Below are 26443 nucleotides of genomic sequence, written 5' to 3'. Positions count from 1 at the left end.
GGACACGTGGTCTGATGCAGGAGGGCTTTTATGTTCAGAGAAAATGGCTGGTGATTGGCTATTACTATACATTCCAAGTCCAATGTGCATCATTCCCCCATAGGTTGCGTTTTTATGTAATTGTTGAATAGTACACACACAGACAGAGAGAGAGAGAGAGAGAGAGAGAGAGAGCGCACGAGAAAGCCCCAGTAAAGGACCTTCCAAAATCACAGCTGGCTTACCACACCTATCCCTGAAAATCCCTGAGCTAAGCAAGAATCTAGATGTGATGAGTATCCTTATCATATGATCATGCTTGATAAAACAAGTCACCTTCACAGCACATTAATTTACATCCCACCCTTCACAAATCTCAGAATGGCATAAACGCGCAGCTGACAAGGCACCATGTATGCCATCTTGAGCTCCTTTGAAGAAAGAAAGAACTTGCAGGCTATATTCAAAGGGGCACATACATCTAGGCATCTGGACCTCAAGCATTATAAAAGTTATCCTAGTTTAAAAATTGCTAAACACATAACTACAAGAAAGATGGAAGGCCCTTCTCATGTCAGTGCCATTTCATTTCCTATTTTCTTTTTTATTTGGGTTTAGATCAGGGTTTAAGATCCAATATAGAATGCTACTGTGGTGAAATTGTCATTTGTTTAAGCGTATTGTAAAGTTTGCTTTTAAAAAATGGTAAGTTTCACAGCATGGGGTAATTTTGAATTATGTGGTATCAGCTCATGGCAGACAGTTGCAAAGTTATGTGGCAGCTTTGAGAAGCAACACTATGCTAGAGGCTTAAAAGCTGGCAATTTTGATTGGATAGCTCTGGCCTGATTAGGAGGTTCTGCCTACATCTCATTGGATATGAGGTGGTCTGATGCAGGGGAGGGAATTCTACTCCACTTTCATCTGATTGGCTGAAGTGGGAGTCAGCTGGAGCCTAAATACCTGGTTTCTGCCCATTGTAAGAGGTGGTTGTTGCTGGTGGGGCAGCCTGGATGGAAGAAGAAACAGAAGTTTTGGGGGCACACTTCTTAGAATAACATTTCTTCATGTCTGGAGGCCAGCTGTGCTAAATTTTCTGTGGCTCTTGCATACAAAAAGCAAAACAAAAGTCCAGCATCATTCAACTCAGAGTAAACAAGAGCACTATGGAAGCTCCTGATCAAAGTGTACACCTAGAGGCATTTTAAAAAAGAAGCTAAAAATGTCGCTTGACAGCAGTATTACGCATCAGAAAATGAAATGAAGGATTAGAACAAGTGTAAAATATAACAAACTTGCACAAAAGTTAAAAACACACAGGTTAAGTTAGAGCATTTGTTATTTTATTTTTGTTTTGATGGTGCACCAACTATATTTACCAATAGAGGTCTCTTGCTACAGTAGGCACTAAAGAAGTGTGACTGAGAGTAGTGAGTTAAGACGATAATGTATTAGTAAGAACTGGTGACTGAGTCAGGCCCTTTCCTCAAGATATACTAGCAATTATGTATGTCTCCATCTTATGCTGTTTCATTCTATGAAAAACTTGGAAGTCTGAGAAGTTGCTCTGACAGCACAATCTTATACATGTTTACTCAGAAGTAAGCCCCACTGAGTTAATTTAGACCTATTCTCAGGCACATGTACATAGTATGGAAGCCTTAATGATTCTTACAATCATCTGTATCTGTCTTACCAGTTACCAACCTAATAGTGACATTTCTTGATGCAAGTATGAACCTTGAGTTTAAAACCTCTACTTATTTCTGCCTGGAAAATGGTATAGGGCCAGATGTAGGTGAATTACATTTGTACAACATAAAAACCATCAGGTTCTGAGCCAATTTATATGTTAACATTTATGGAAGAGGACAAATCACACAAAATTGTTTAACAGCTTAAATTGACTGGCTATTGTTAATTTGTACGTACATTTGGATTTGTTGGGTTTTTTTGGGGGGGGATCCTGCCTCCTATAATAAACTCCAGCTCCATTATTGCAAGTTATATTTATTTCAACTTGAGTCCTCAAGTAAGTTTCAATGTATATAGGATAGAATGCCAATGATAGGATGTAATAACTGGGAGAGAGTAAGTTGAGGAGACTGGAACTGGTGTCCACTCAAGATTTAGAGATTTAGGTTTTGGGAGCGAGCAGGGCTTAGAATCCATCTCATAGGAAAAGGTACTTTATACCCAATTACACTCAGGTAGAGAGCAGCTAGCTGAATGGAAGATACATAGGGCAACATCTCAGGTGGTAAACAAAAGTTAGTCATAGCCAATTACTGCTTAGTTTGAGGTGAACAACTTGGAGGTTTAAGAGTGCTCAGGTTTTAGCGCTTTAAAAAAGGAGGTAACACGTTCAGCCCATTAGGTAACTAACAAAAGATATCGCATCCCTTTCAAAAACTTCAAAAAGATGCAGATCCCTTTCCCCACCATGTTGCACTGTGCTTTTAGGACTGTACCACTTCAGAATAAAGGTGAAAAATGCATGCTGCAGTGCCCCCCATGTGAACAACCCTTTGTACCTCTCAAAGTAGAATATTTGGGGAAAGGGAAAGCTAAAACATGCTTTCCTTAGACTAAAAACCTTCAATAACTCCCCAATATGGACTACATCTCAACCTGGACTGCGAAGTGGCACAATCCAAAAAAAGCTGTACCATATAAGATCATAGGGAACTGTACTATACCCCAACACTTGTCCATCTAGGTCATAGCTATCTAACAGACTGGCAGCAGCTTTCCAAGGGTTCAGGTAAGTCTTTCCAAACTGGAAACGTGGATGACTAAATTTGGGACCTCTTACATATGCAATGTATGAGTCACAACCCTTCCTTCAATTTTACTGAATGCAGAAGATGAGCCCAAATAGTTAGTTCATATTACTAAGATGCACTGGGGACAAAAAAAGGGCCTCATATCTTTGCAGCATCTTGCCTTGAAGTGTGTTTATATTTTTAAAGCTGCAAGGGGAAGATGTTATGGGCAGTTAAACCTTTGCTGTAATTAAGCATTCTGCGTGTTAACTCCTTTCAAAACCTATGAGGCTTAGCAGCAGTGGCCATGCTTTCCTGGCTGCATCTACCAAAGAAGCCAATTCAGTAATCCAAGAGCTAAAGACAAAATTAAATACCCTCTAGAATACAGCCCTAATGTATACTTGTGCTTGAAGATTGTGTGTCTTACATTTAATCAAGGGGCCTTCTTAGCAGTAGTTATACAAGTACTTAAAAATGTAAATTTATTATTGTATTCTATTATGTACTGCTTTTCTCCAAAATCCCCAAAGTCCAAGTTTCTGGTTGTTCTTTTGGCCTTTGTGGTTGTGGATTAAAGCATAAAAATATGCATGCAGTTTCAGCTAAAGGCTAAGAATCAAAAACTTGATTAGGTTCCCTCAAAGGTCAGGTAGGTCACACATTCTAGTCGCCTTCCATCTTTGGGCTCCTATCAATACTTGTCTGCTGTTCCAGAAGTTTCAGGTTAATTATACAAGTATCCCTGTATGGTATACCAAAACATTCTAACTGATGTTTTTGTCCCTTAGGATTCCTGACTCATCTCTCTTCATGTAGGGAACACCAGGAAATAGTGGGATCTCTGAAGTTTATCATAACTGTATTGTGAGCAAAGTACCTGTCAATGTAAGATAAAATGACAAGAGAAGTTCATTGCATGTATAACCACCACATGAACTACTCATCCAAATTTGCTTTGAAAGTGAAACTGTGCATTTTAACTTAAATGTCTAAGGTTTTTGTTTCATCATACAATAATATTCACTTTCTTGCAAAACTAAGTGTTTTGAAAATTAGCTCAGAAGTTTTGAGGTTTTTTTAAAGAGACTGAAAAATAAAACCCATTATTGTTATTATGAACCTTTATTAAGTGGCTCACATTTCAATATAAATCACACTAAAAAGATTTTTTTTAAAAAAAGCTATTTACACTACAGTGCTGACACGTTAAAAAGGAAAAAAAATTGGTATAAATAAGCTCTATGGAAAAGCCTGGAATTGTCAAAAAGAATTCTGGCTTATCTTACAAAAAATATATGTTAAATGTCAGCTCTAGTCTAAAACTTACAACTCATATTTAAAGACTTCTTTATGTTACACCTGCAGTGTTTACAGTGCATCTGGCCCTAAGTGCTTTGATACTTTCACAGTTATGGACAGGCACTGAGGAATGTTACAAAGCTACATAAACTATTTTCTGTAACAGATGTGAGGCAAGTAACAAACCTGACTCACAGAATTTAAGCATCTTTACATTATTATGTTTAAAAAGGAATTTAAAAATATATATACACACACAGAACAACTTCAACACAAAAAGTCATCTTCTTGTTTGCCATGCAGACTTGAATATGCTGAACTGCTTTGTCTGGTATCCTCCAGGTTCACATGACCCCCCAGGCCCAAGCTGTCCTGCAAGTCTTTGTCTTCAGGTTCAAATTCAGATGCAGCTTCAAACGTAGACCCTGTCAACTGACCATGATCCAGCTTTGCTTTAACATTCTGACATTCCATAACATTAGGTGCTACTGTCTTTTCTGGAAGATTAACAATAATTGGTTCCTCTTTATTTTGGAAAGATGCAGCAGGTTCATGTGTGCATGAAAATTCCTGTTTGACATATTTAGTTTGCAGAATGCCTGAAAATTTAGTGTCTTCAGAGGCATTTAGACTCGCTGCGTGGATTACACTGTCAGTTTGAAGTCCTACAGCAGAACATGTGGGATCTGTTGGCAGGCCTGCTTCATAGATGCCTTGATTTTCTCCTTCTGAGTGGTAGAGCTTGAGCCGAACATGCCAAGCTAAACTGCACACAGCTGAAACTGTCTTAAACTGATGCACAACATTCCTTGGAATAAAATAAATATCGTTATCATACAACTGAATCCTGGCATATCGAATGCCTTCCCTTCGTAATTGGTTAAGTTTTGCATCATCAACCCACTGGACACACTAGAAAGAGAGAGAAAAGAAAATTAATAAATGTTTTCTGGATCATGGTAATTCTCAAGGAAATAATTATCAAGTCTTTCAAAACACTTACTTGTGAAAGCGGAGGTTCATGCAGATCTAGTTGCATTCGTTGAACTACCTCTAAGAAATCTTCTGCATGAAAGCAAATTACATCTTTGGTTATACGAGGTTGTTGAGGCCTATACAAAGGGGAGAGAGTGTTGCCATCAAGGTTAATAAAGTCATACCTCGCGTTACAGATGGTTCAGGTTGCAAGTTTTCGGGTTGCGCACCATGCCGAACCCAGAAGTACCGGAACGGGTTACTTCCAGGTTTCGGAGCTCGCACATGCGCCAAACTACTAAATTGCACTTTGTGCATGCGCAGAAGCGCTGAATCGCGCTACGGGTTGCGAACGTGCCTCCCGCACAGATCACGTTCGCAACCCGAGCGTCCACTGTATATTAAAATCAGCCAGCTATTTGCTGTTCTTGTAAGCACAAAATAAAGCACTGAAAATATACAAACAGTTGTTTTTCAGATTGCAGAAGTCAATGAAAAGTAACAACAGCAAGTGGAACTTAATTTTTATAAATAGTACTAACACAGCAACTGATCCTTTGTCTTCTCATGCTAATATAACAAGTCTTCAGGTGTGTACTACTCTATTACAACTTCCTTGTAGAAAGCATAACCTTTTACTGGGGCCTAAAATCAAAAGGGACGCGGGTGGCACTGTGGTCTAAACTACTGAGCCTAGGGCTTGCCGATCGGAAGGTCAGTGGTTCGAATCCCCGCAATGGGGTGAGCGCCCATTGCTCAGTCCCAGCTCCTGCCAACCTAGCAGTTTGAAAGCATGTCAAAGTGCAAGTAGATAAACAGGTACCACTCCAGCAGGAAGGTAAACAGCATTTCCATGTGCTGCTCTGATTTTGCCAGAAGCGGCTTAGTCAGGCTGGCCACATGACCCAAAAAAAAAAAGTCTGCAGACAAATGTCGGCTCCCTCGGCCAGTAAAGTGAGATGAGCGCTGCAACCCCAGAGTCATTCGCGACTGGACCTAACTGTCAGGGGTACCTTTATCTTTTAGTCTCACGTTAGCCACAGGATGCTCTGGCAAGTATGCTAATTTACTTACTTCTTCCACACAACTGCAATGAACAGCATCTGCAAATTAGTGTAAATTAAAGATTGCAGTGCTCAGGGTTCCTTGTCCCAGAAGCTACAGATTAAGTTATGACCTGCTTATTTGTCACACTATCAGTCTCTAAAACATTATTATTGTTTAAATCATAATTGTTTATCACATTCCACTATCCTCTGATATTTCACAGCTATTAGAAAACACACACACAAAGAGGAAAAAGCTGGATTTACTTTCAAATCCAGTTATCAGAAGGTAGGCAAATGCTTATTTTGCTTTCTTATCATTTTATCTGTGTTTTCAATTAAATTGCACAATTCAGTCAACTAAGGTTTCAAAAACAGATTAGTCCAGAGCTCAAAATGGAAGAAAATCACACCTCAAATAAAAAATCATGTCCATTTCCATTCTGCATTAACACTTACTAATCACCTCCATCACTATCTCACAATCCATTGTGCCAACGCAGATTTGATATGGAATACTTATCTGTTATAGAATGCATCAAGCTAAATGCACAAATAGCATTTATCTTTAGGATTTTTGACTCCCTATATTAGGATCAGCAACTTGCAGCAACACAGGGCCAAATCTCTTCTGCATGTCAACTCAAGGCCAAGAGTGATGACAGGACTATTAGTTGGGACCTATCTCAGGACTGTCCAATTCATGCAGGTATTTTTCAGATGTTTATCCTGAAAAAAACCTGGCAAATACATACCACTCTCCACAATGCACTGCCTTTAATACTCCTACAGCAGCTGTAGTCTGTCGTTCAAACCCTTGTCCTATGTGATCTGCATGGGCTCGTGTCCTGTCTTCAAAAAGCATTTCACGAGGTTCACTAATACGAGGTAGGTACTGCAGGTTTTTTATTTCATTGGTTGTTCTGTTAAAAGGATGGGGGAAAGAAAAATTAAGAATAATTGTCCATTTTTGTCACGAGTAGGATAACACTCGGTTCTAGTTCTCAATAACAATTGAATCAGGAGATGCCATGCAGGACCTGGGCCAGTGCCTGGATGCAGTGGTCGACCGGATGAGGGATAACAAGCTAAGCCTGAATCTCAGCAAAGCAGGGGCACTGAAGATGAGTGCTTTCCATGCCTGAAAAATTGGCCAATTACATTGTGTGTCTTGTAAAGACCAAACTTTTTGCCTGGTCTTTCCCTGACCCATAAGTTCAGGGAATGTTTTTGACTGTATGAATGCCTGGTTTTATAATTTTCTGTTTATGTTGTACCCTACGTTAAAACTATTAAGTGACTTAAAACTGTTTGATATAAAAATAAATAAATCATAACAATCATTGATGATGAACTAGTTGCCACCCCAGCTCTCTGTGATCATTTACTTTCTCCCTCTATGGAACAAAGTGCTCTTTTTTTATCTCACAAGGGCCTAAGTACATCACTTCAGAGATTAATACTGGCTGAATTGGAGCCAGCTCTATCCAATTCAGTCAGTAATTCTAGTACCAGAGCCAAGTATTACAAGTACACAGTATTAGTGTCTATTAAGAAAAGAAACTATAACATGTTTAGTCAAAAAGGCCTGAACTTAAAGAATTAACAAGCCATTTATTACAAGTGGCAAGACACAACATAACCAGAGACTGAAAAGACCTTTCCAGCACAACAATAGACAATTGGTACAAAACAGTTTGGGAAGCAGCCCTCCTTAAGAAATAAACTACAAATAAACTACAGTTGACACATGGACAGATCAAGAAAGATGGCTTTGCCCCAATATACCATATTTTTCGCACCATAGGGCGCACCGGACCATAGGACGCACCCAGTTTTTAGGGGGGGAAATCAAGAAAAAAAAATCTTCCCCCCCCCCAGCCCCAAAGAGCAGCGTACAGGCTGCGCACAACCTCTCCCTGCCAGAGGGGTTGCGCGCGGCTATGGCACAAGCCAAGGCAGCGAGCAGGATGGATCCCGCTCGCTGTTTCGGCTTCCTCTTTAGACCCGCGCAACCTCTCCTTGCTGGGAGACGCTGTGCAGGGCTAAAGAAGCCATAGCCCCATGCAGCCTGTCCTTGCCAGAGGGGTTGCGCGCAGCTATGAAACAAGCCAAGGCAGTGAGTGGGATGGGTCCAGCTCGCTGTTTTGGCTTCCCCTTTAGCCCCGTGCAGCCTCTCCTTGCCGGGAGACGCTGCGCAGGGCTTTCCTGGCTTTACTGGGAGGTGGGGGAATCACAAAACCGGCAGAAGCCGTGTGCACTTTAAAAGGGCTGCACAGCTTCTCCTGGCTTTACTGGGAGGTGCGGGGATTCCCTCACCTCTCCCAAAAGCCCGCAGAAGCCGCGCAACCCCTTTAAAGAGATCACGGCTTCTCCTGGCTTTTCTGGGAGGTGGGGGAAGGGACTGATGCGGCCAGTCAGTCCCTTCTCCCTCCTGTGGAAAAGCCCGCAAGAGCTCTTGGGGGCTTTCCCCGCCTGCCTCCCCCCTGCATTCGCTCCATAGGACGCACACACATTTTCCCTTGCTTTTTAGGAGGGAAAAAGTGCGTCTTATGGTGCGAAAAATACGGTAGTTTAATTTCAAAACATATTCCAGAAATAAATAATCCCCCCACCATCAGCATTTGGCTCAATCTGGTTTATCTAAATTTAAATGTAAACATAAATTATTATATTCACTTTGAAACCCCCCATTCACCAATATACAAGCACTATATATTGTTTCATTGGTAACTTAAGAGGGAAAATGACTATTATTCATACTTAATCTAAGCACAACCACAAGGGCTCCTGATTAGGCGATTAGCTATGTGATGCTGAATGTTATCTGTTAACTCTGTTCTATCCTGTTTCCCCTTTGTTTTTGTTTAACCAATCAACGAACCAAGAGCTTATATACTGACCACTAATAATAAATTGTATGCCATAGATATTACTGCAAACTTATTGTGCTATTTTTGTGATGTATGAATGATATGAAAAGACTTGGTCTATTTGTATAATTTATTATTCCTATGATCCTTGAATAAGAAGTTATTCAAAAAGAAGAAAAAACATGGGCTTAAACCAACCTCCTCAAAAAGAACTTAAAAATGAATGTGGTTCATTGATCCTTTAGAAATGAATGGCTACTTAAGAAATCTTTCTAAAGGCCAGTGTGTGTGTGGACAATGGCGACAAAAATTAGAACAGAGATCTTAAACATACTCCTTAAGGAACATCTTCTTCCGCTCACATAAGCCTACACAAATATTAAGGTCATCATCTGAAGCCCTTCTTTGAGTCCAACTCTGGAGACAAGGGACTCAGCTTTACAACTGCAAATAAAGTGTGTTTTAAGTGCAATATACAATGTGACACTAGATGGCAATGGTGAGCCTTATGGAAAATTCAATGTTTTGGTTTTTTTTTAAAGCATTTTCAGAATGTTTTTTATATGTGTGTAGATTCCACCAAGGTATTTTTTGCTTTGGCACACCCCAACTATTGAAATCTTTTGCCAAAGGGGCTTTGAGCTTGATGTCCTTTTGTACCAGATGAAGGTATCTTTATTTACTCAGGATTTTTAGAGCTTTGGGGATTCTGAGATTTTTTAGCTTCAATTTTAAAAATTATTTTTAAATACCTTATTACTGTTTTAACGGCTGTAAGCTGCTCAGGAAGTTTTAAACTCTATAGTATGGAATCAAATAAAGCCAGATATTTCAACATACCTTTTCCTTTTGAAAGGTGACTTTGGCATGTCTGCCACAGGGATCATTTGTTCTCCTGGACGTACCCACATAATAGGACCATCATCACTATCTTTACGACTCTCTAGTTTCAAACTAGAAAGTGTCCCCCATGGCAAAGTACACTAAGAAGAAACAGTTATTTAAAGGTTATTTAAAACACCACCAATTGAAACATTTTCATTAACTCACAACATGAAAACAATGCATATCTTACTCTACTGCAAAACTGGGGCAATTTCATCAATGTAGAGGACCACAATTTTTCTTCTGCATTTACTGTATTTTCAATTCAAAATAATGTCTACCTCAAAGACAATATTATATCTATATATAAATTGCATTGTAGCGCACTGTTTTCTTCAACCTAAGAATCTGAGTGCTTTCAGTGCTCCTTGAAAATTTCATCAGGACTGCAGCTTTCATAAGAAATTAATAGCCTCAGTTATGAAGAACTTGAACTGGCCTTCAAATATGAATGTAGAATACAAATTGAAAAATCAATACATTTAATTGTTGCCTTATACCTAATCATTTGCCAGTTTTGGAAGTGACTTTCTGAAACAGTGATTCTTAACCTTTTTGGGATCATGGACCCTGAAAGCTATTGATTGCAGAAAAATGCACATAAACACAAAATATTGCACACTATTTATTTTCTTGCATTGCATTATATTTAATTTTATTTTTGCATGCAAGAATCCCTGCATTAAAGACTTGCAGATTTCGGATCTAATCTCTTCACCATATTAGAAGTGTCATTTTGTTTATCATAATAAACAAAGTTTTAAGATTTAACAAAACTATGCAAAGTTACTTCCCCGATTCCCTTTCTTTCTTACTTTTAAGAAAGGTGAATCTTCCAGCATATCTAGGAACTCTGGAAAATAGTCCCCCACTTCCTCATCCACTGCTCCAACCAAGCTGATTTGTCTCATTGGGCCAGCTCTGTATGTACCATGGGAATATGTTCTTTTTACCTAAAAGGAAGTCATATACAGTAAACAAGGGTCAGTTTTATACACAGAATAAATTACAAAACAATTTATATTTACACAAATATACAAAATATTTTCTAAAGCACAGAAGTACAAATTAAACATTTTTAATAGTACTGTAAGAGGAGATCTGAAATTATGACCAGGCTAAAAGGTGACGAGTGCAATGCTAGTTTAGCATTTCAACATAAATAAAAGATCATACTCAACATGAAATGCAAAAAACCCACAAGTGGTAAAAAAATAATTAAACAATGCAAGTAAAACAAAAAGTAGCAGATAAGAAAAGGTGGCTACATTAAAAAAAAATTTGTTTATATGTATTTTAATAACTTAGTTTTAATAAAAATGGTTAATTTATATTTTAATATTTTAGTATAAAACTGTTGCAACACAACTGAAAGAGATAATGAAAAATATCTGACTTTCATTTCTCTCTTCAGGAACAAACATAATAGAAGCAGAGGAAGAGAATATGCATTTCATTTTGCACAATTATTTACAATAAAAGCAAGAGAATTACTATTTATACTGTAAAATACATTGCCTTGTTTGAATAACTAACTAATATATTCTGCTGCGTAGAATATCAATAAATTTAATTACAAGGCTGGAGCAAGGGATTAAGAAAATGATGTTTACTGAACCAACATTAATATGCATAGCAGATTATTTACCAGCCAGTACATTCACTTCTCCTGTGCTGTCTAATGCAAACCCTAGGATCTTATACATTTGCCTTCCTATGCACTGATACAAAAATAACAGAGAAGGCAGCACTTTTCATTAAATGGTAATGTATTCTAAGCTTCTATGCAGCAGTGGCTGCTTTCTGTTCTTTTAAAATGAGTCCACATCTAATTTCTAGATGCCTAATTTTTATAGCTATATGCCTATGACAATTTTAAATATGCGTTAATATATCTATCTCCCCCTTTCATTACCTCATTTCCCACTCTCTTGGACATATGCCCTCCCTACAACCATCTGTTCTCCACTGACACAAATGCAGTGACTTCTTGACCAGCAATCAGCCTGTCTAAATGTCAGTAACGCAACAAAATGCTACTCTCAAATGTACTCTCAAACACAACTGTCAAGTAAACATGTTTCCTCCACAGAAACTCCAACAGCCAGTTTTTGTTTAATAATCCATCAGCTAACACGGTTAAGAGTTTAGACATAGATGATTTAGCTTGCCATTCAGAAATTTTAAGTTTCCTAGGACTTACTGTCTACATACAATTAGTTACGGCAACATGCTGTAGTCAGATTTAAATTAAAAATGCAGTATTGAAAGATAAGCACTCAGGCTGGAAAAAGGCACTTCCAGCTCTAGTTTTGTAGCAAGATGTTTTAATATTTTGTCAAAGGAATGGATAGCATAAAAATGAAGACATATATAACAAACTAGGTTTCTTTCTCTGTGGAAGGCCTGCAAACGCCATCTTGCAGTGTTAGAAACTCAGATATATGAGCTAATTGTCAAACGGCACCTTAAACCTAGGTTGCAGTTGCCAGGACAGACTGTCTAGGCACCCCCCCAATGGAACTTATTATACTTATTCTATTATTATTTTCATTCCATTTCTATACCGCTTTATTTTAAAAAAAATCAAGGTGGTTTACAACACATTAAACATCAAATAAAGCAATCTAAAATGAAACAAATTCAAAGTTTAAGGAAATTAGTTCAGATCCTTCTTTAAATTACATTTTGCTTTCCTCATATTTATTTACCTACTTAATTTATATAGCTGCACCATAGCAGAAGTACTCTAGGAAGTCAGTGTGGTGTAGTGGTTAAGAGTGTCAGATCAGTGTGAGATCGGGGTTCAAATACCCACTCAAGTCAGGAAGCTCACTTGGTGACCTTGGGCCAGTCACAGCCTACCTCACAGGGTTGTTGTAGAGATTAACTAAGGAGGCGGTGAACCATGTACTCCTTGGAAAAAAGGTTGGGATATAAACACAATAAATAAGCCCTTCTGTTTACCTGCTTAAGAAAGATGGGGAGGCCAGCCAGGTGGAGATGTCAGTCCAGAAATCTCCACATGGTCGCAACTGGCCTGTGTCAGTCATCTTGGTAGTCAAGATACCGTAACCTCAAAATTAATTGATAGTTGCTGTGGGAATGCGCTCATACATGCTTTGATATGTGCCAATTGGCTTGCTTTGTTACTATGCTTATCAGTGAGGCCTGAGATGCTGGGCTCTGGGCTCCGAGAAGGAAGTGATATGTAAGCCTTGGACAGTTGCCACCTATGTCTTCAGGGGTCACGTGGGTTGAGGAAAGGTTCTGGCCAAGCTGACATATGCAGCAGCTTTTTGTAAAAAATAACGCTTAACATTTGCGGACAAATCTTGATGACTGCTTGCTTGCTTGCTACTGCAAGTGTTTGCCCCGCATCATTAAGGGCAGAAGGGCTCTGCATGCTGTTTACGCGTTACTTTTTAAAAGCACTAGAACTTGCTATTCTGGCATTCTTGACATCTTTCTTTGGTATCCCTGCATCCAACCACTAGGCTCTCCCTTGAGCCCATGGTTCAGATCATTTTCTCACCCCAGCAAATGATGTTTTGTATGCATCCACAGTGACATCAAATAAACCCTCTAAAAGTATGCTATGAGAACAAAACCCCCAAAAAAGTTCAATACAGATATGACAGCAGCTAAGACAAAGGATATAAATGGAATGAATGATGAATGAATACACCTAAAGCACCATGCACCTCATCGCCATTCATGTGTGGAGAGTTAAGTCAGCAGCACATCTGACCAGGCAATCACAACTTGACTGGTGTGCATGGCAAATGTGTTTATAGATAATGGAGCATGTATACACTGCTAACAGGCAAGAACTTCATCTGTGGCTTCTATCATATCTGTTTTGGTTGCACTATATGAAAAACATGCACAGATTTTTCATTAATTGTAAAAACTGTAGCCCTCATTTTGGCTTTTGAGAGATCAACTGCGCTTCAAAAATGAGGATTCTTAAGAAGCATGTTAAATTTTGTGAATGTGTATTAAATATTACTGTGCATCAACAAGAGTCAAGAAATTAACACAATCTAACTGTACAAAGCATATAATGAACTTACAAATAAAATTTGGTGGCTGCCTTTCTAATTAAGTAACCATAAGACTTTTAAAAATGCAAACTCTTCTGATTTAAAGAACGTCATCCTGCAGTTTATAGTTGCAATTGCCCCCTTTGACTTAAAATACAATAAAGGTTCTGTACAGATGGGGGTTTGGAGGTTGTTGTTGTTTGGTACTGTTAAAATTAGCTTCAACCTGCTGAAAGGTAACAGAATATTATTTTCATGTCTTCTTCATATTACATATCAGAGCCCTAGAATTGCAGAGCGAGTTCTATGTGTTCTTACTAGACAACTACAGAATACTATTTTCTGTTCTGCTGGTAAAAGGAACTTCTCTTAACCCCTGCCACTAAATGTTCATTCAAACAGAAAGTGCTTGCACTGCTTCCAAAATGTGTTCAGGTTAAAGCAGACTCTAGTGACTGTTGACTATATATCTCAGGAGGTGATGTTAGAGAACCCCCAAATAAAGCCATAGTTACTATACCTTAGTGTATTACTACCTTTGGAGCATAGCAACCTCAGTGTAAATCTAGATTTTACTTCTATTACAAAAAGCTCATCTTACCACTCAGATTAAATAAATTTGCAAATTGTTTTTATATGAGTGCAATTTATATTGGGCTATATTGGGAGTTCAATTTAGCAAACTTAGGTTAGGGATTGCAATATTTTAAAAATAAAAAACAAAAGAAAAAGCATATACTTTATACAACAACTGTATTAATAGAAGAAGGAATGTTAATTTATTTTGTAATTAATGAAAAATAGAACCAAATGGGATCCATTTCATTCAACATAGTTGTTATAAACATCACTAAGCAGTGAAATGAATTCAGATTCATTATCCAATTAATTTCATTTGGAAGCGGGGCTTACCCTTCTCTGGAGGAAGCAGCAGGACCGATTTTAGTGATGACTTAGCACCTACCATTTTATTTTCCCAAAAATCCTTGGATATTGGGAGAGGAGTGGGAGTTAACAGTAGGGGTTGTCATGTTTTCCCCAGAATGCCCTGGAATGATTCAATATCTGGGGCACGTTGGAAGGAAATGGCTGATACCAGAGCACCTGCCCAATCAGCTCTGCTGCCATGTGATTTTAATGCAAGAAAGTATTCTGAATAATGAAGCGGGGAAAATTCACACCCTAAGATGCTCATGTAAGATGCACAACTCTGCTTATGAGATCATTGTATGTCTCAATATCCTATTATGATAGCACTGCCCGGCTTACTTACTCAGTACACGTCTTCATAGTACTTAGCTGTGTCCATGAAACAAGCCCTTCCAGAACACAAGCAGTTAGGGAAATTTAACTCATGTGGTGTGCAGTAGACAACTCTTTCCAATGGGATTATGGCCCTGTTCTACCAGAGAACAGCCTGGTGTCAGTCTGGTGCATTCTGCTCCAGCTAATATAACAATCAAAATACCAATGAGCTAAGTGCTGGTAATGTTCATATTGTTTAGTCGGCACAGTGGATTGCCTTTGTAAGGTGCTCAGGGAGCAAGAGACAAGTTAAAGACTTTACCGAAAAAGGCTTTCTTTACTGAAAGAGTGCTAAAGCAGCAATTAACTGGATTTGCTAGAAAGGAAGATAGAGGAAGGAGAATGTTTGGGGGGTGAGCTGGTGGAATGGGTAAAAAATACAGCTTGCACATAAAGGGGTGGAAAAGAATGGGTATAACTGCAGTAAGACCGTGAAAAAGGCAGGGAAATAGGAGGAGCAGGCGGGTTACTACCTTGCCTTCCTGAACATTAGAGAAGAGGTGGTGATCCCAGGAAGCAGATGGCCAGCAGTCAGGAGCTCAGAAAAGGGAAGACTCAAGAGAATAAGAGTCTGAAGGAGAGAAGGAGCACAACTCAGGAATGGGGACAGAGCATGGGCATGTGCTCTCTGGTTGGCTTGGCTAGTTATACACTTGAGCACTGAAGACATTGCAAAAGAAAGGGGCATGATCCTGGATAATGCTTCCCGGATACAGGAAACAGTCAGTTGTCCTAAGTTTGATTAGCGGGGGGGGGGGGGCCTGTGGGTGATTAGCTTTTCTTCAATGAGAGCAGCATTTTGTGTATATGGTCTTTCCTCATTAGGGTTGAATGGACAATAAATTAGGTTTATAGTGAGGCTTAAATCACATTATGTAGCAAACCAAGTTAGGTGGTGTACCTCAGGATGCTATCGGAAGAAAGGCTGGAGCCACTCCCCTGTCCATTTCAAAAGAGAAAGCTTCCTCTCATGTGCCCAGTGAGTATGACCAGTGGTGAGAAATAATTGAGTGGTATTCCAAAAAACCTGAAGAGCACCAGTTTGGGGAAGGATGCAACAAAAAGCATGTACATTGCAACACAATTTGTTCTCTGTGACAAGGTTACTAGAAAAGCACTCAAATAGGAGGGGAACCTGTTCCCTTGGCAACTACAGTTACATAAGATTAACAAAATGTAAACATGATCCTGGACTTACAGTTACTTTCCCTAATATGGCACTGTCATTAACCCTTCACACTCATGTGAATAATAGTAATCTATTCCTTCCAGGAAAGTAGCTTGCTATACCTAGTCGATTTGATCTTGGTTTTATGCAAGCTCACCACAGTTTGCCTTTTTCAGATGAAACAGTAAATTAGATCAAACCTATCCATTCTTAAGGAAATGAGTCCTGAGTGCTCACTGGAAGGACAGATCATGAAGCTGAGGCTCCAATACTTTGGCCACCTCATGAGAAGAGAAGACTCCCTGGAAAAGACCCTGATGTTGGGAAAGATGCAGGGCACAAGGAGAAGGGGACGACAGAGGACGAGATAGTTGGATAGTGTTCTCGAAGCTACCAGCATGAGTTTGACCAAACTGCGGGAGGCAGTGGAAGACAGGTGTGCCTGGCGTGCTCTGGTCCATGGGGTCACAAAGAGTCGGACATGACTAAACAACTAAACAACAACAACAAAAACTAGGATTGAGAATTATTAATTGCAGCATACGAAAGAGGAGTGAGTGTGTAAACTTAAGGCTCCAGTGCTAAACTATGCTTTTCTATTGTATCTCAGCATCCTATGAATATTACAAAATTATATAAACAGCTACCCTAGGCAAGAGAAAAAAATTGTCATCTTACTCTAGTTTATCACAAGCTGAAACACATAGGTATGGCTTTTCTGGTAAAAGAGGGAAGAAGTGAACACCCAGCATAGGAGTGTAAAACCATGTAATAGATGTAAACTTTTTAATTAAGCAGACTATCCAAGTTGCTGTTGTTACTTGTTTTAGGCCTATCAGCATGCTTCCAAAATGGAAATTTATCTGCATCCAATTATAGTACAGTTCAAAAGGGAAAACTGCAAAGAGAACTCAAAAAACAAGAAAACACAGCTATACATAGTGAAGCACATGGAGCATTTGAATCATAGAAGAATGCTGCCCATTTTTTGGTACCAAGAAATTCAAATTAAACAATAAAATATTTGTCTGTCAAGTTTCTACCATGCAAAAAGGTTTTAGAAAAACAAAACGTAAGGATTTTTGTGTGTGCAAACAGAAAGGGCTGGATCCCCAGATTCCACACATGTTCTGTGACATTTCACTAGTGTCAGACAGAAGGGATGTCTATTTTTACAACACCTTCTTCCCTCTTCAGCCCAAGGAAAATCTGCTTTGAAGAGTTGGGGGACTCTGGAGGAGCACAAGAGCTATTTACCAGCTCCACCTGGTATGCAGGCTAAGACCCTACCTGCCCGCAGACTGTCTCGCCAGAGTGGTGCATGCTCTGTTTATCTCTCGCTTGGACTACTGCAATGCGCTCTGTGGGGCTACCTTTGAAGGTGACCTGGAAACTACAACTAATCCAGAATGCGGCAGCTAGACTGGTGACTGGGAGCGGCTGCCAAGACCACATAACACCAGTCTTGAAAGACCTACATTGGCTCCCAGTACATTTCCGAGCACAATTCAAAGTGTTGGTGCTGACCTTTAAAGCCCTAAACGGCCTCGGTCCAGTATACCTGAAGGAGAGTCTCCACCCCCATCGTTCTACTCAGACACTGAGGTCTAGCGCCAAGGGTCTTCTGGCGGTTCCTTCGCTGTGAGAAGCCAAGTTACAGGGAACCAGGCAGAGGGCCTTCTCAGTAGTGGCACCCATCCTGTGGAATCCCCTCCCACCAGATGTCAAAGAGAAGAACAACTACCAGACTTTTAGAAGACATCTGAAGACAGCCCTGTTTAGGGAAGCTTTTAATGTTTGATGGATTACTGTATTTTAATATTTTGTTGGAAGCCGCCCAGATTGGCTGGGGAAGCCCAGCCAGATGGGCGGGGTATAAATTATTATTATTAATTATTATTATTATTATTATTATTATTATTATTATTATTATTATTATTCCTCTAGCAAGAAATTTCTGGTCCTTTTTATGAAGAGAAAGAGCCCTTCCACATTCACAGGATGGCCAGCCTGGATCTAACCTAATCAACCATGTATGAACAACTTGCTAACTGGTCAAGCACACATAATTTGGATGTTTCCCATTCTTCAATGCAGATATTTTAAGTAGCAGAACATATACTTTTGTTTCCAAGAGTAAAATTCCTGTTTCTATAGTGAAGAAGAACACAGTAGAGCTACACCTGGAAGCCCAATGATTCATGTCACTGATTTATTCTAAAGTGCTTCCAGTGGCACCAAAACTATGCTCTCAGAACTTGGGTATAATGACATTTTGTGGCCAAATCTTACTCTTAAAAGCATCATAATATAAGGGAAGACAAGCGACAAGCCCTATCCTTGTCTCTGGAATTTTAGTATATCAAGAGTCAACAGTTTTGCTTTTAATGTTGCTGAATGCAGGCATTTTGTCCAGCTATCTAAAGAGAACAGAATAGCCAGACATGGCTATGACTTAACTGTTCTATTTTTAATCATTATATGAGTCATGAATCTACTGTTTACCTTCAACCAGGAATAAACTGACTTGCTTTTTAAATGACTGCTGAACAGTGGTTCACTCTGATAATATTTACCCAATAAGAATCTCCTTGATCCTTTCACCAACTGTGAAGGAAAATATAATATCCATAAAGTAATAGGAATGAAGATGTCACAAACTGCAACATTTTTTTACCTTCATGTTGAGAGGCTATGCTGTTCAGTTTGGCATTTCTGCCAAATAGCCCTCAAGGCAGCTTAATAAATTCCTGAACACATAGAACCATTGCAAAGCCCAAAATAAAATCAATAAAAGCTACAATTAAAACAATTCGGCAGCTTGTAAATCAACAGATCAAGGACAACCGACAAACACAGTGAAACAATTTAAACACAATAATGAATTATGATTAAACCAAATCAACCATAACATTTACGTAAGAATTGAGAAGAGGCTAGTATACATTCATACCCTTCTAAGGAATAATGTTTTTAGTTGATAACACTTCTATGATAGAATCTATGATCCAGGCCAAACCTGAAGGTGGCATGTATATACACTATAGGAATATAGTTTGGTCCCAAATTTGATTCAAGAGCAACTGTGAGACTGACAAACAACATATAAAGGACCTCCTTATCAATAAGGGAATACTTACTTCATAATACATTAAAAAGAATTCAGTTATGGCCTATTCTGCCTATCAGGAACGGTATAATTACAAATAGTCTGTTCAAGACAGATTAACAGATCATTTGCATATGACAATATCATAAAACTGATGTGTCAGTTTTGATCTGTGTTCTGTTTTATTATGTGTTTTATTATATTACACCGTTACTGGCTGCAACATTAATCCATCGTTTGATTTACAATATTTTCAAGAGAAATTGTACTTAAGCAATTCAAAGAGAATGCAATCTTCAGCCAAAAACTTCCCTGAATATACAGCACAAACAAGTCGTCTCTTTTCAGTGACCCCATTTGTCCATTATTTTAAGCTATGGTCAGAAAAATCCATGGCATACTGTGAATGGGTGGTGTACTAGGGCATGCAAGCTGTAGAGCTGGGAGGAAGCAAGCCACATCTCTGATTTAGTATTATCCTAAACCTAGTACTTCTAGCTCGTTTCTCCCAAACAAACCACTAGCTTTTTTTTTAGTTAGTTTTATTTTTATTACGGCAAAAGCCAGCAACACAGAACACCACAAGGTCAAACAAAAGGAAATCAACAACAACATAAAAAAAAGAATAAAAGAATTACACAAGCAATAACCCAATACCCAAAGACTGAAGAAACACAATCCATGAGCATTGCTTCTTGTGTAAAAGTAAGCCAGCACTGTGGTTGCTTTCTTCCTGGCTCAGCAAAGGAAGAAACAGGCCAGGAGCATTTTAGCAACACATAGTAGCACACTGCTTGTTCACAGCAGGGGTGGAGGAAGGGCGGTACGGTGGTGGCCGTCCGCCCTGGGTGTCCCCATTGAGGGGGGTGACAAAATGCTGGGCAGCACTCACCGCGCGACCTGCAACGTGCCCAAGCCACGCATCTCTCCTAGGAGTGATGCGGTGGCTTGGGTGCCCGCAGGATCCATCCTGCCCCAAAAGATCTGCCCGCTGTCTCCTCCTTGGCTGAGTGGGTGGAGGCAGGCTAACTCCTCAAGGGCCCAGCTCACCCTGCCCCATGTCCAATCAGCTTTCCCCCTCCCTCTCTGTCCGCTGGGGAGTGTGTGCCTGTGCCGCTACCCCCTGAACCCACTCAGGCTAAGGCATCACCCTTAAAGCCACCTCCGGGAGGCAGAGGCAGGTGAGAGGGAAAAGCGAGCTGTCCCACCAGCACTTGGGAGCTGCGCAGAACCACTTCTCTCTTTGGTGACACACACTCTGTAGCTATTAAGCACCTACACTCAGGTATTCATGGGGGTTTTTTCTTGCGTAATGGGCTGTGTTTTTGAAGCTGCGAACAAATTAACAGGGTGACTCTTTCCCCCCCCCCCTCTCTCTCTCTCTCTGTGTGTGTGTGTGTGTCCCCCCCCACCTTTCCACATCTCCCTGCTTAACTGTTTCCTGCCTCACTTTAAATCCTTTCTTACGTGGAAAGACACCTTTGGGAAGTGATTTTGCCCTTTTGGCTCCTTTCCCCTAGAATTATAGTATTGTAGAGTTGGAAGGGACCCTGTTGAGGATCATCTAGTCCAACCCTCTGCAATGCAGGAGTATGCAGCTGACCCATCATTTTTACATTTGCTCAGCCCTCGTTTGCCCTCCTTCTTCTATGCAAATTTACATATCTCCCTCCCCCCCCCCCAGTTGCCTCAGATGCTAGTCCTACTCAGAGTAGACTCACTGTAATGGATAAAAAATCCAAACATTAATTTCAAAGGGTCTGCCCTAAGTAGGATTTAGTTGGATGTAGCCTGTTATTATGACCAAAGTATCTTACCCAAAAATATCTGCACAACCCAGTTTATCTGAGTGCATTATTCTCAGGGTGGGGGGGCTCATTTATTTATAACTGCTTAATTGCCTTGCCAGGCCTTCCCACACCTGTGACGAGCCCCACTGGGCTTACCCACGCCTGCAGCAAGCTGTGAAAAGGCCCAACGGGACTTGCTGCAGGCACGTGGGGGGGCACCTATGACACCACCTAAATCCACTATACTTGAGCACTGTACTTATGGCTGTTCAAAGAAGCAGCGTGCAGGTATGAGAGATTACATCCTCTCTTATTGCTCCTGCTTTGCACTATTTTTGGGTGCTTTTGCTAGGCAGGAATACGCTCTTGAGCTCTGACTGTGGTTGAAGCAAGAGAAACAAAGAACATGATGAGGCATTAAGTAAAGCAAAGAAGAGGTGGAGTATGAGGTGGCAGGAACTGAGTTCCTTCCCACCCCTTGGGAAGTGGGGTGGGGGGAGAAGGGAAGGACAATCGGAGGGGAGGGGAGGACCATGGCAAATTGACAGGACTCCCGCATGAGGAACAGCAAAAGGGCCCCAAACACAGTGACCGCCCCGGGCAGCAAAAGTCTTAGCTATGACACTGACTTATTTTTTCCTTCTTTTAATATATTTTTTTTGGGGGGGGGGGGGGCGTTGACAAGAAATTTTCCGCACCGAGTACCACCTGACCTTGCTACACCACTGGTTCACATTAAACCAATGCATGCTAACCAGGCCTTTGTCTTCTCACAGCTGATGACTGGAAATGCACAGAACACTAAGAGCTGAAGGAGTTGAGAAGCATTTCATTTTCTGAAGTTCACAAAGCTCAATGCTGAAAAGTAAGAGTCTGAAGCTATGGAGTTGTTATGACACCAATTCATATTAATGTTGGGGTATTATGGCATTTTCAGGGGCAGAGCAGGATATAAATAATGCAAAACAAATTGACTTGATTTAAATATGCATTAGATTGAACTGCCAGCCCCTCTGGATCCAAAAGGACCAATTCCTAAGGAATCTTTTATAGGACTGCAGCCATAGCACATACAACTGAAAATGACTCATTTTACCAAGTCCAGGTCATGCTACTCAACTGCATGCTAAGGAAAAGTTCAGAAAATATTCCTAAGATCTTATAGAAAAATCAGTTTTTAAAAAATAAAAGTGGATGTCCAATATGTTTTAGAAGGTGCAGGAGTAAGAACAACCCACACCCAGAAGTATATCTGCTGTGTTTCTCCATTAGTCATATTTCTTCTGAGATTGGGTCATTCTGCTCTCATTAAATTATTCCATCACACTCAATGCCACTGAAACAGAAGAACTATCCCTTACCCCACCCACAGGCTGATTGGAAGGAACTACACCACAATCAACAAATTATGCAGCGATGCCGCAGGCAAGCTTTTCTGTGAGTAGGTACCTCATACTCACACAAGTCTTTAATTATTCAATTTATCAAACATATTAGCCTGTCCAACTACAGAATTTGGGAATTATTATTGTACAAACATACATAATGGAGAATACCTTCTGTTCCTGCATTGCATACCGGGGGGGGGGGGAGCATCTGACTGTATTTTCCTTAGTCAACTCAATCTTCTCCTGCTAACATACTTAATTTATACAAAAGAAATGAATCACAATATGAAATAATTTTTAGAAAGTGAAAAAAAACCTCTTACCTGAGCATGAAAATTTGACATAGTCGTTGTCTCTATATCTTTCTTTCCCAAAATCTCCATTTTCACTGGCGAATTGGGAAAATTAAATGAAAAGTAGTCTAAAAAGTCAGGTAAGTAAGTAGCTGCCCCATGAACAATTCCCATTACATAGTAAGCTGCACAGTTTTCATTTTCACTAAAAACCAGACCCACAAATTCTTCTGCAAATCTCTCCATCTCCACAGGAGACAAGTGGGAGAGTTCATTACTGTAGGCATGGATAACTGAAGCACCTCCATTAGGCTGGTGCTCAATATGAATGAATTGTTTGAACTCCAACATGTCCAACCTTTTGAGTTTATTCTGAACCCGTGGCTCCTTTAACGAGACAAATGGAAACTCACTGTTCTCTGATATCTTGTACTCAGAGTCCTTCTTGGGATCCATATTTTTTCCATTGAAATCCTTAAGATGATTTTTGATTATGCCTTTGGCATCTTGATCCTCAGTGTCACAAAATAATCCCGAGCAGATGGTCTGAATAGATTTACTGTACATTTTTGGACGCTTCCTTTTTTCACACTCTTTATGCTTCTTTTTCTTTTTCTTCTTTACTTTTTTAATCTGTAGATCTTCTGCATTGCTTTTTGGTTTCTCCTTTATACCTATTAAAAAAAGAAATATTTTCATTTTTGTATGTCTAAAGCGACATGCCATGAAGATGAAAACTGATTTACATGCACAGTGAAGTGATATGCCAAATGAAGTTAAATAACACAAACAATATTTTATTTACTTATTATCCCATCTTTTCTTCAAGGAGCTCAAGGTGGTGTGCGTCATTTTTGGCACCAGAACGTTGGGGAAAGCTGGCAAGCAGAGTCCCTTAGAATGCAACTCTCATGTAAATGGGGAGTTGCCTGTAGTACCATTTTATAGGAAAGCAGGCAGCTGCTATACATTTGTGTGTGCTTACCTTTCTGAAATAATTTCATCTCTCCATTCTCTTTCTTAATTTCAGACATTAACCTGTGTTTCTTCTTTTCTTTCTGCTTTTCCTTATCCCTTTCTGCAATTTTGTCTCTGATGGTTTGATCTAAAAAGGAAACAATTCATATTTAACCAGAACTTTACAAAGCAAAAATACCACAATTATATTTGGTATAATAAGTAAATATTCTACAGAGTTCTAAGGCTAAATGAACTCTCAGATATTGAAAAGAGACACTTTATACATAACTCTTGTGGGGCCTACTTAAAAAATTGAAACCAGCAAGTATATTCTACATCTACCATATGACCAAAACTCCTGAATTGAATCTGAGCCACAGTTCTAACAGCCTAATAGATTAGATTTCCAAAAACGAAGAGAAGCCCAAGCCCCCGGAAAACAACTTAACATTTTAGGACGTATGAGGTGATATAACTAGGATAAAGAAAACAATGAAACAGGAATATTTCAGTTCTGCTAAATCAGGTCTGTTCCCAAGCATAAGTTATTATTGTTATTTTGTATATTATATCCCAGCCTTTCTCCCAAAACTACTAGTGTAAATGAATAAAAACATCTTCAAAACAGTGTTTGAAATTAGCCAGGCAGAAGCCGCATTTTGCAACTATCGGCCACTTGCGACCAAGTGAATGCCTGGGGGCCAGGATGGCGCTTGACATCTCCACCATCTGGAAGTGCATGCCGGGGATCACTGGATCTTGACTGTTTTCACACACTAATACCTCGTTTGGTAGAATTCTCTCTGTTATATTTTATCTGCACAATTGGAATGAATTTCAGGAACCAAAATGCTTTTTCTTGTCAGCCTGAGCAGAAGCAGTGAACAACGTTGTAGTTAATTGTTGTAGATTATCTTCACCTACCCCACTGCACTGCTCTGCTCACAGTTGTGAAGAATATGCTTATGCTACGAACGGTTCATGTCACCATTAAGAAAAAGAGGTAGAAATAGATACGAGAACTGTCCCTGGATCAAGTGACTTTTCTTCTTTAAGTTCTCAAAGTTCTTAACTGAGCTCAAGGTTGTCTGTCATCTGAACTAGCCAGAAGATTAACTGTTGAACACAGTCGGTCCCTCATTTGAGCCATCTTGCCCAGAAATGGCAACCAGACATTCTGTTTTGGTGACTACAACCTTGGTTTAAGGAGCCATTTGATGCCTAACACGTATCTTGAGTTTCTAACACTGCTTCAAAACTATCCCAATACAAATGCTTTAATGATGATTTGTGTGCTTGCTTTTCTCTACCCAGTTACAGACATGGCCAAAATTGTGGAAACCTTTTGGAAGATATGTATTTCTGAGGTTTGATGGCTTATAACAAGTCATTTTTATAATAATGCCATAAAATTATGTATCATTAGAAATAATATAATGCAACAAACTAATTGTCTTTATTCTATCAAAAGTTATACACAAATAAAAGACTTTATACACAGAAAAAATAATAAAGGGTATTTTGTAACTTCTCGTCATTTCAGTTAGTACTTAGTTTAGAAACCTTTTGCCACAATTACAGCCCTACAACACCATCCAATGGAGTTAACCAATGATTTTAGTTTGTCAGGTTTTATAATGTGGAAACAAAGATTATATGATTGCTTCTATCAATTGTGCTTTATTCCTTGGTTGCTTCTGACTAGTTTCTTTAATCGACTCTACAGATTTTCCATTGGAGTCAGCTCAGGGCTACTGTATCACTTTCTAGACATGGGATGTGGTGACGCTGTGGTCTAAACCACTGAGCCTCTTGGGCTTGCTGATTGGAAGGTCAGCAGTTCAAATATGTGTGGCAGGGTGAGCTCCCGTTGCTCTGTCCCAGCTTCTGCCAACCTAGCAGTTTGAAAGGACACCCGTGCAAGTAGATAAATAGGTACCGCTGTGGCAGGAAGGTAAATGGTGTTTCAGTGCACTCTGGCTTCCATTTGGGTGTTCCGTTGTGCCAGAAGCGGTTTAGTCATGCTGGCCACATGACCTGGAAAGCCGTCTGTGGAAAAACACTGGCTCCCTCAGCCTGAAGCGAGATACACGCCGCACCCCATAGTCGCCTTTGACTGGACAACAATCCAGGGGTTATTTACCTTTACCTTTTACCTATCGCTTTCTAGGTAACCAGTTAACTCTTTTCACTCTGTTTGTCACTGATCAGGTTTGAGTTAAAGAAATCCAGTTCTTGTTACATAGGGCAGCTGTGCTTTCTTCTTCTGGTTATTTGGCTATAACTTTAGTTCTATTGGAAACCTGATCTTGCAATATGAATGGTGGGTACAATCTCTCCATAATGGAATTAACAAGGATCTAAGATGCACCTCAATACTCGAAGCAAGGGGATATGAGAAAGAAAGGAGTGTTCTTTTGTGATTGTAGACATACGGAGTCAATAATTGTGCACTATAAAAATGTTCCTAGCCTTTTTTTCTGTAGAAATAGGCCAGCAATTCACTTCAACCTCAAAAAGGGAGGGTAAAGGGGCAGGGGGGAAAATGAAGGGCTTGAG

General features: G+C 39.7%; 1 protein-coding gene and 1 long non-coding RNA gene across 2 annotated transcripts in view; one reads left to right on the top strand and one right to left on the bottom strand.

Moving 5' to 3' along the window:
• Window positions 1–1300: 1300 nt before the first annotated feature.
• RSBN1L (round spermatid basic protein 1 like) overlaps window positions 1301–26443 on the bottom strand; it is a 41420-nt gene continuing 16277 nt past the window's right edge. The window contains exons 2-8 of the mRNA XM_081879115.1: window positions 23910–24029; window positions 22955–23598; window positions 10641–10778; window positions 9781–9923; window positions 6823–6990; window positions 5050–5158; window positions 1301–4958 (exon numbers count right to left, since the gene is read on the bottom strand). Coding sequence (XP_081735241.1) covers window positions 4314–4958; window positions 5050–5158; window positions 6823–6990; window positions 9781–9923; window positions 10641–10778; window positions 22955–23598; window positions 23910–24029 — 1967 coding nt within the window. The 3' untranslated portion in view covers window positions 1301–4313. The remainder of the gene's footprint in view (window positions 4959–5049; window positions 5159–6822; window positions 6991–9780; window positions 9924–10640; window positions 10779–22954; window positions 23599–23909; window positions 24030–26443) is intronic.
• LOC309351511 lies at window positions 8182–8645 on the top strand. Its single transcript, XR_014160879.1, has 2 exons — window positions 8182–8291; window positions 8369–8645. It is a non-coding gene; the product is annotated as an uncharacterized lncRNA (long non-coding RNA).

Source organism: Podarcis erhardii (assembly GCF_964252035.2).
Source record: "Podarcis erhardii genome assembly, chromosome: 10".
NCBI classification, from domain to species: domain Eukaryota; kingdom Metazoa; phylum Chordata; class Lepidosauria; order Squamata; family Lacertidae; genus Podarcis; species Podarcis erhardii.
The sequence above is the reverse complement of the archived record's forward strand: the minus strand, read 5'-3'. Positions and strand labels throughout refer to the sequence as shown.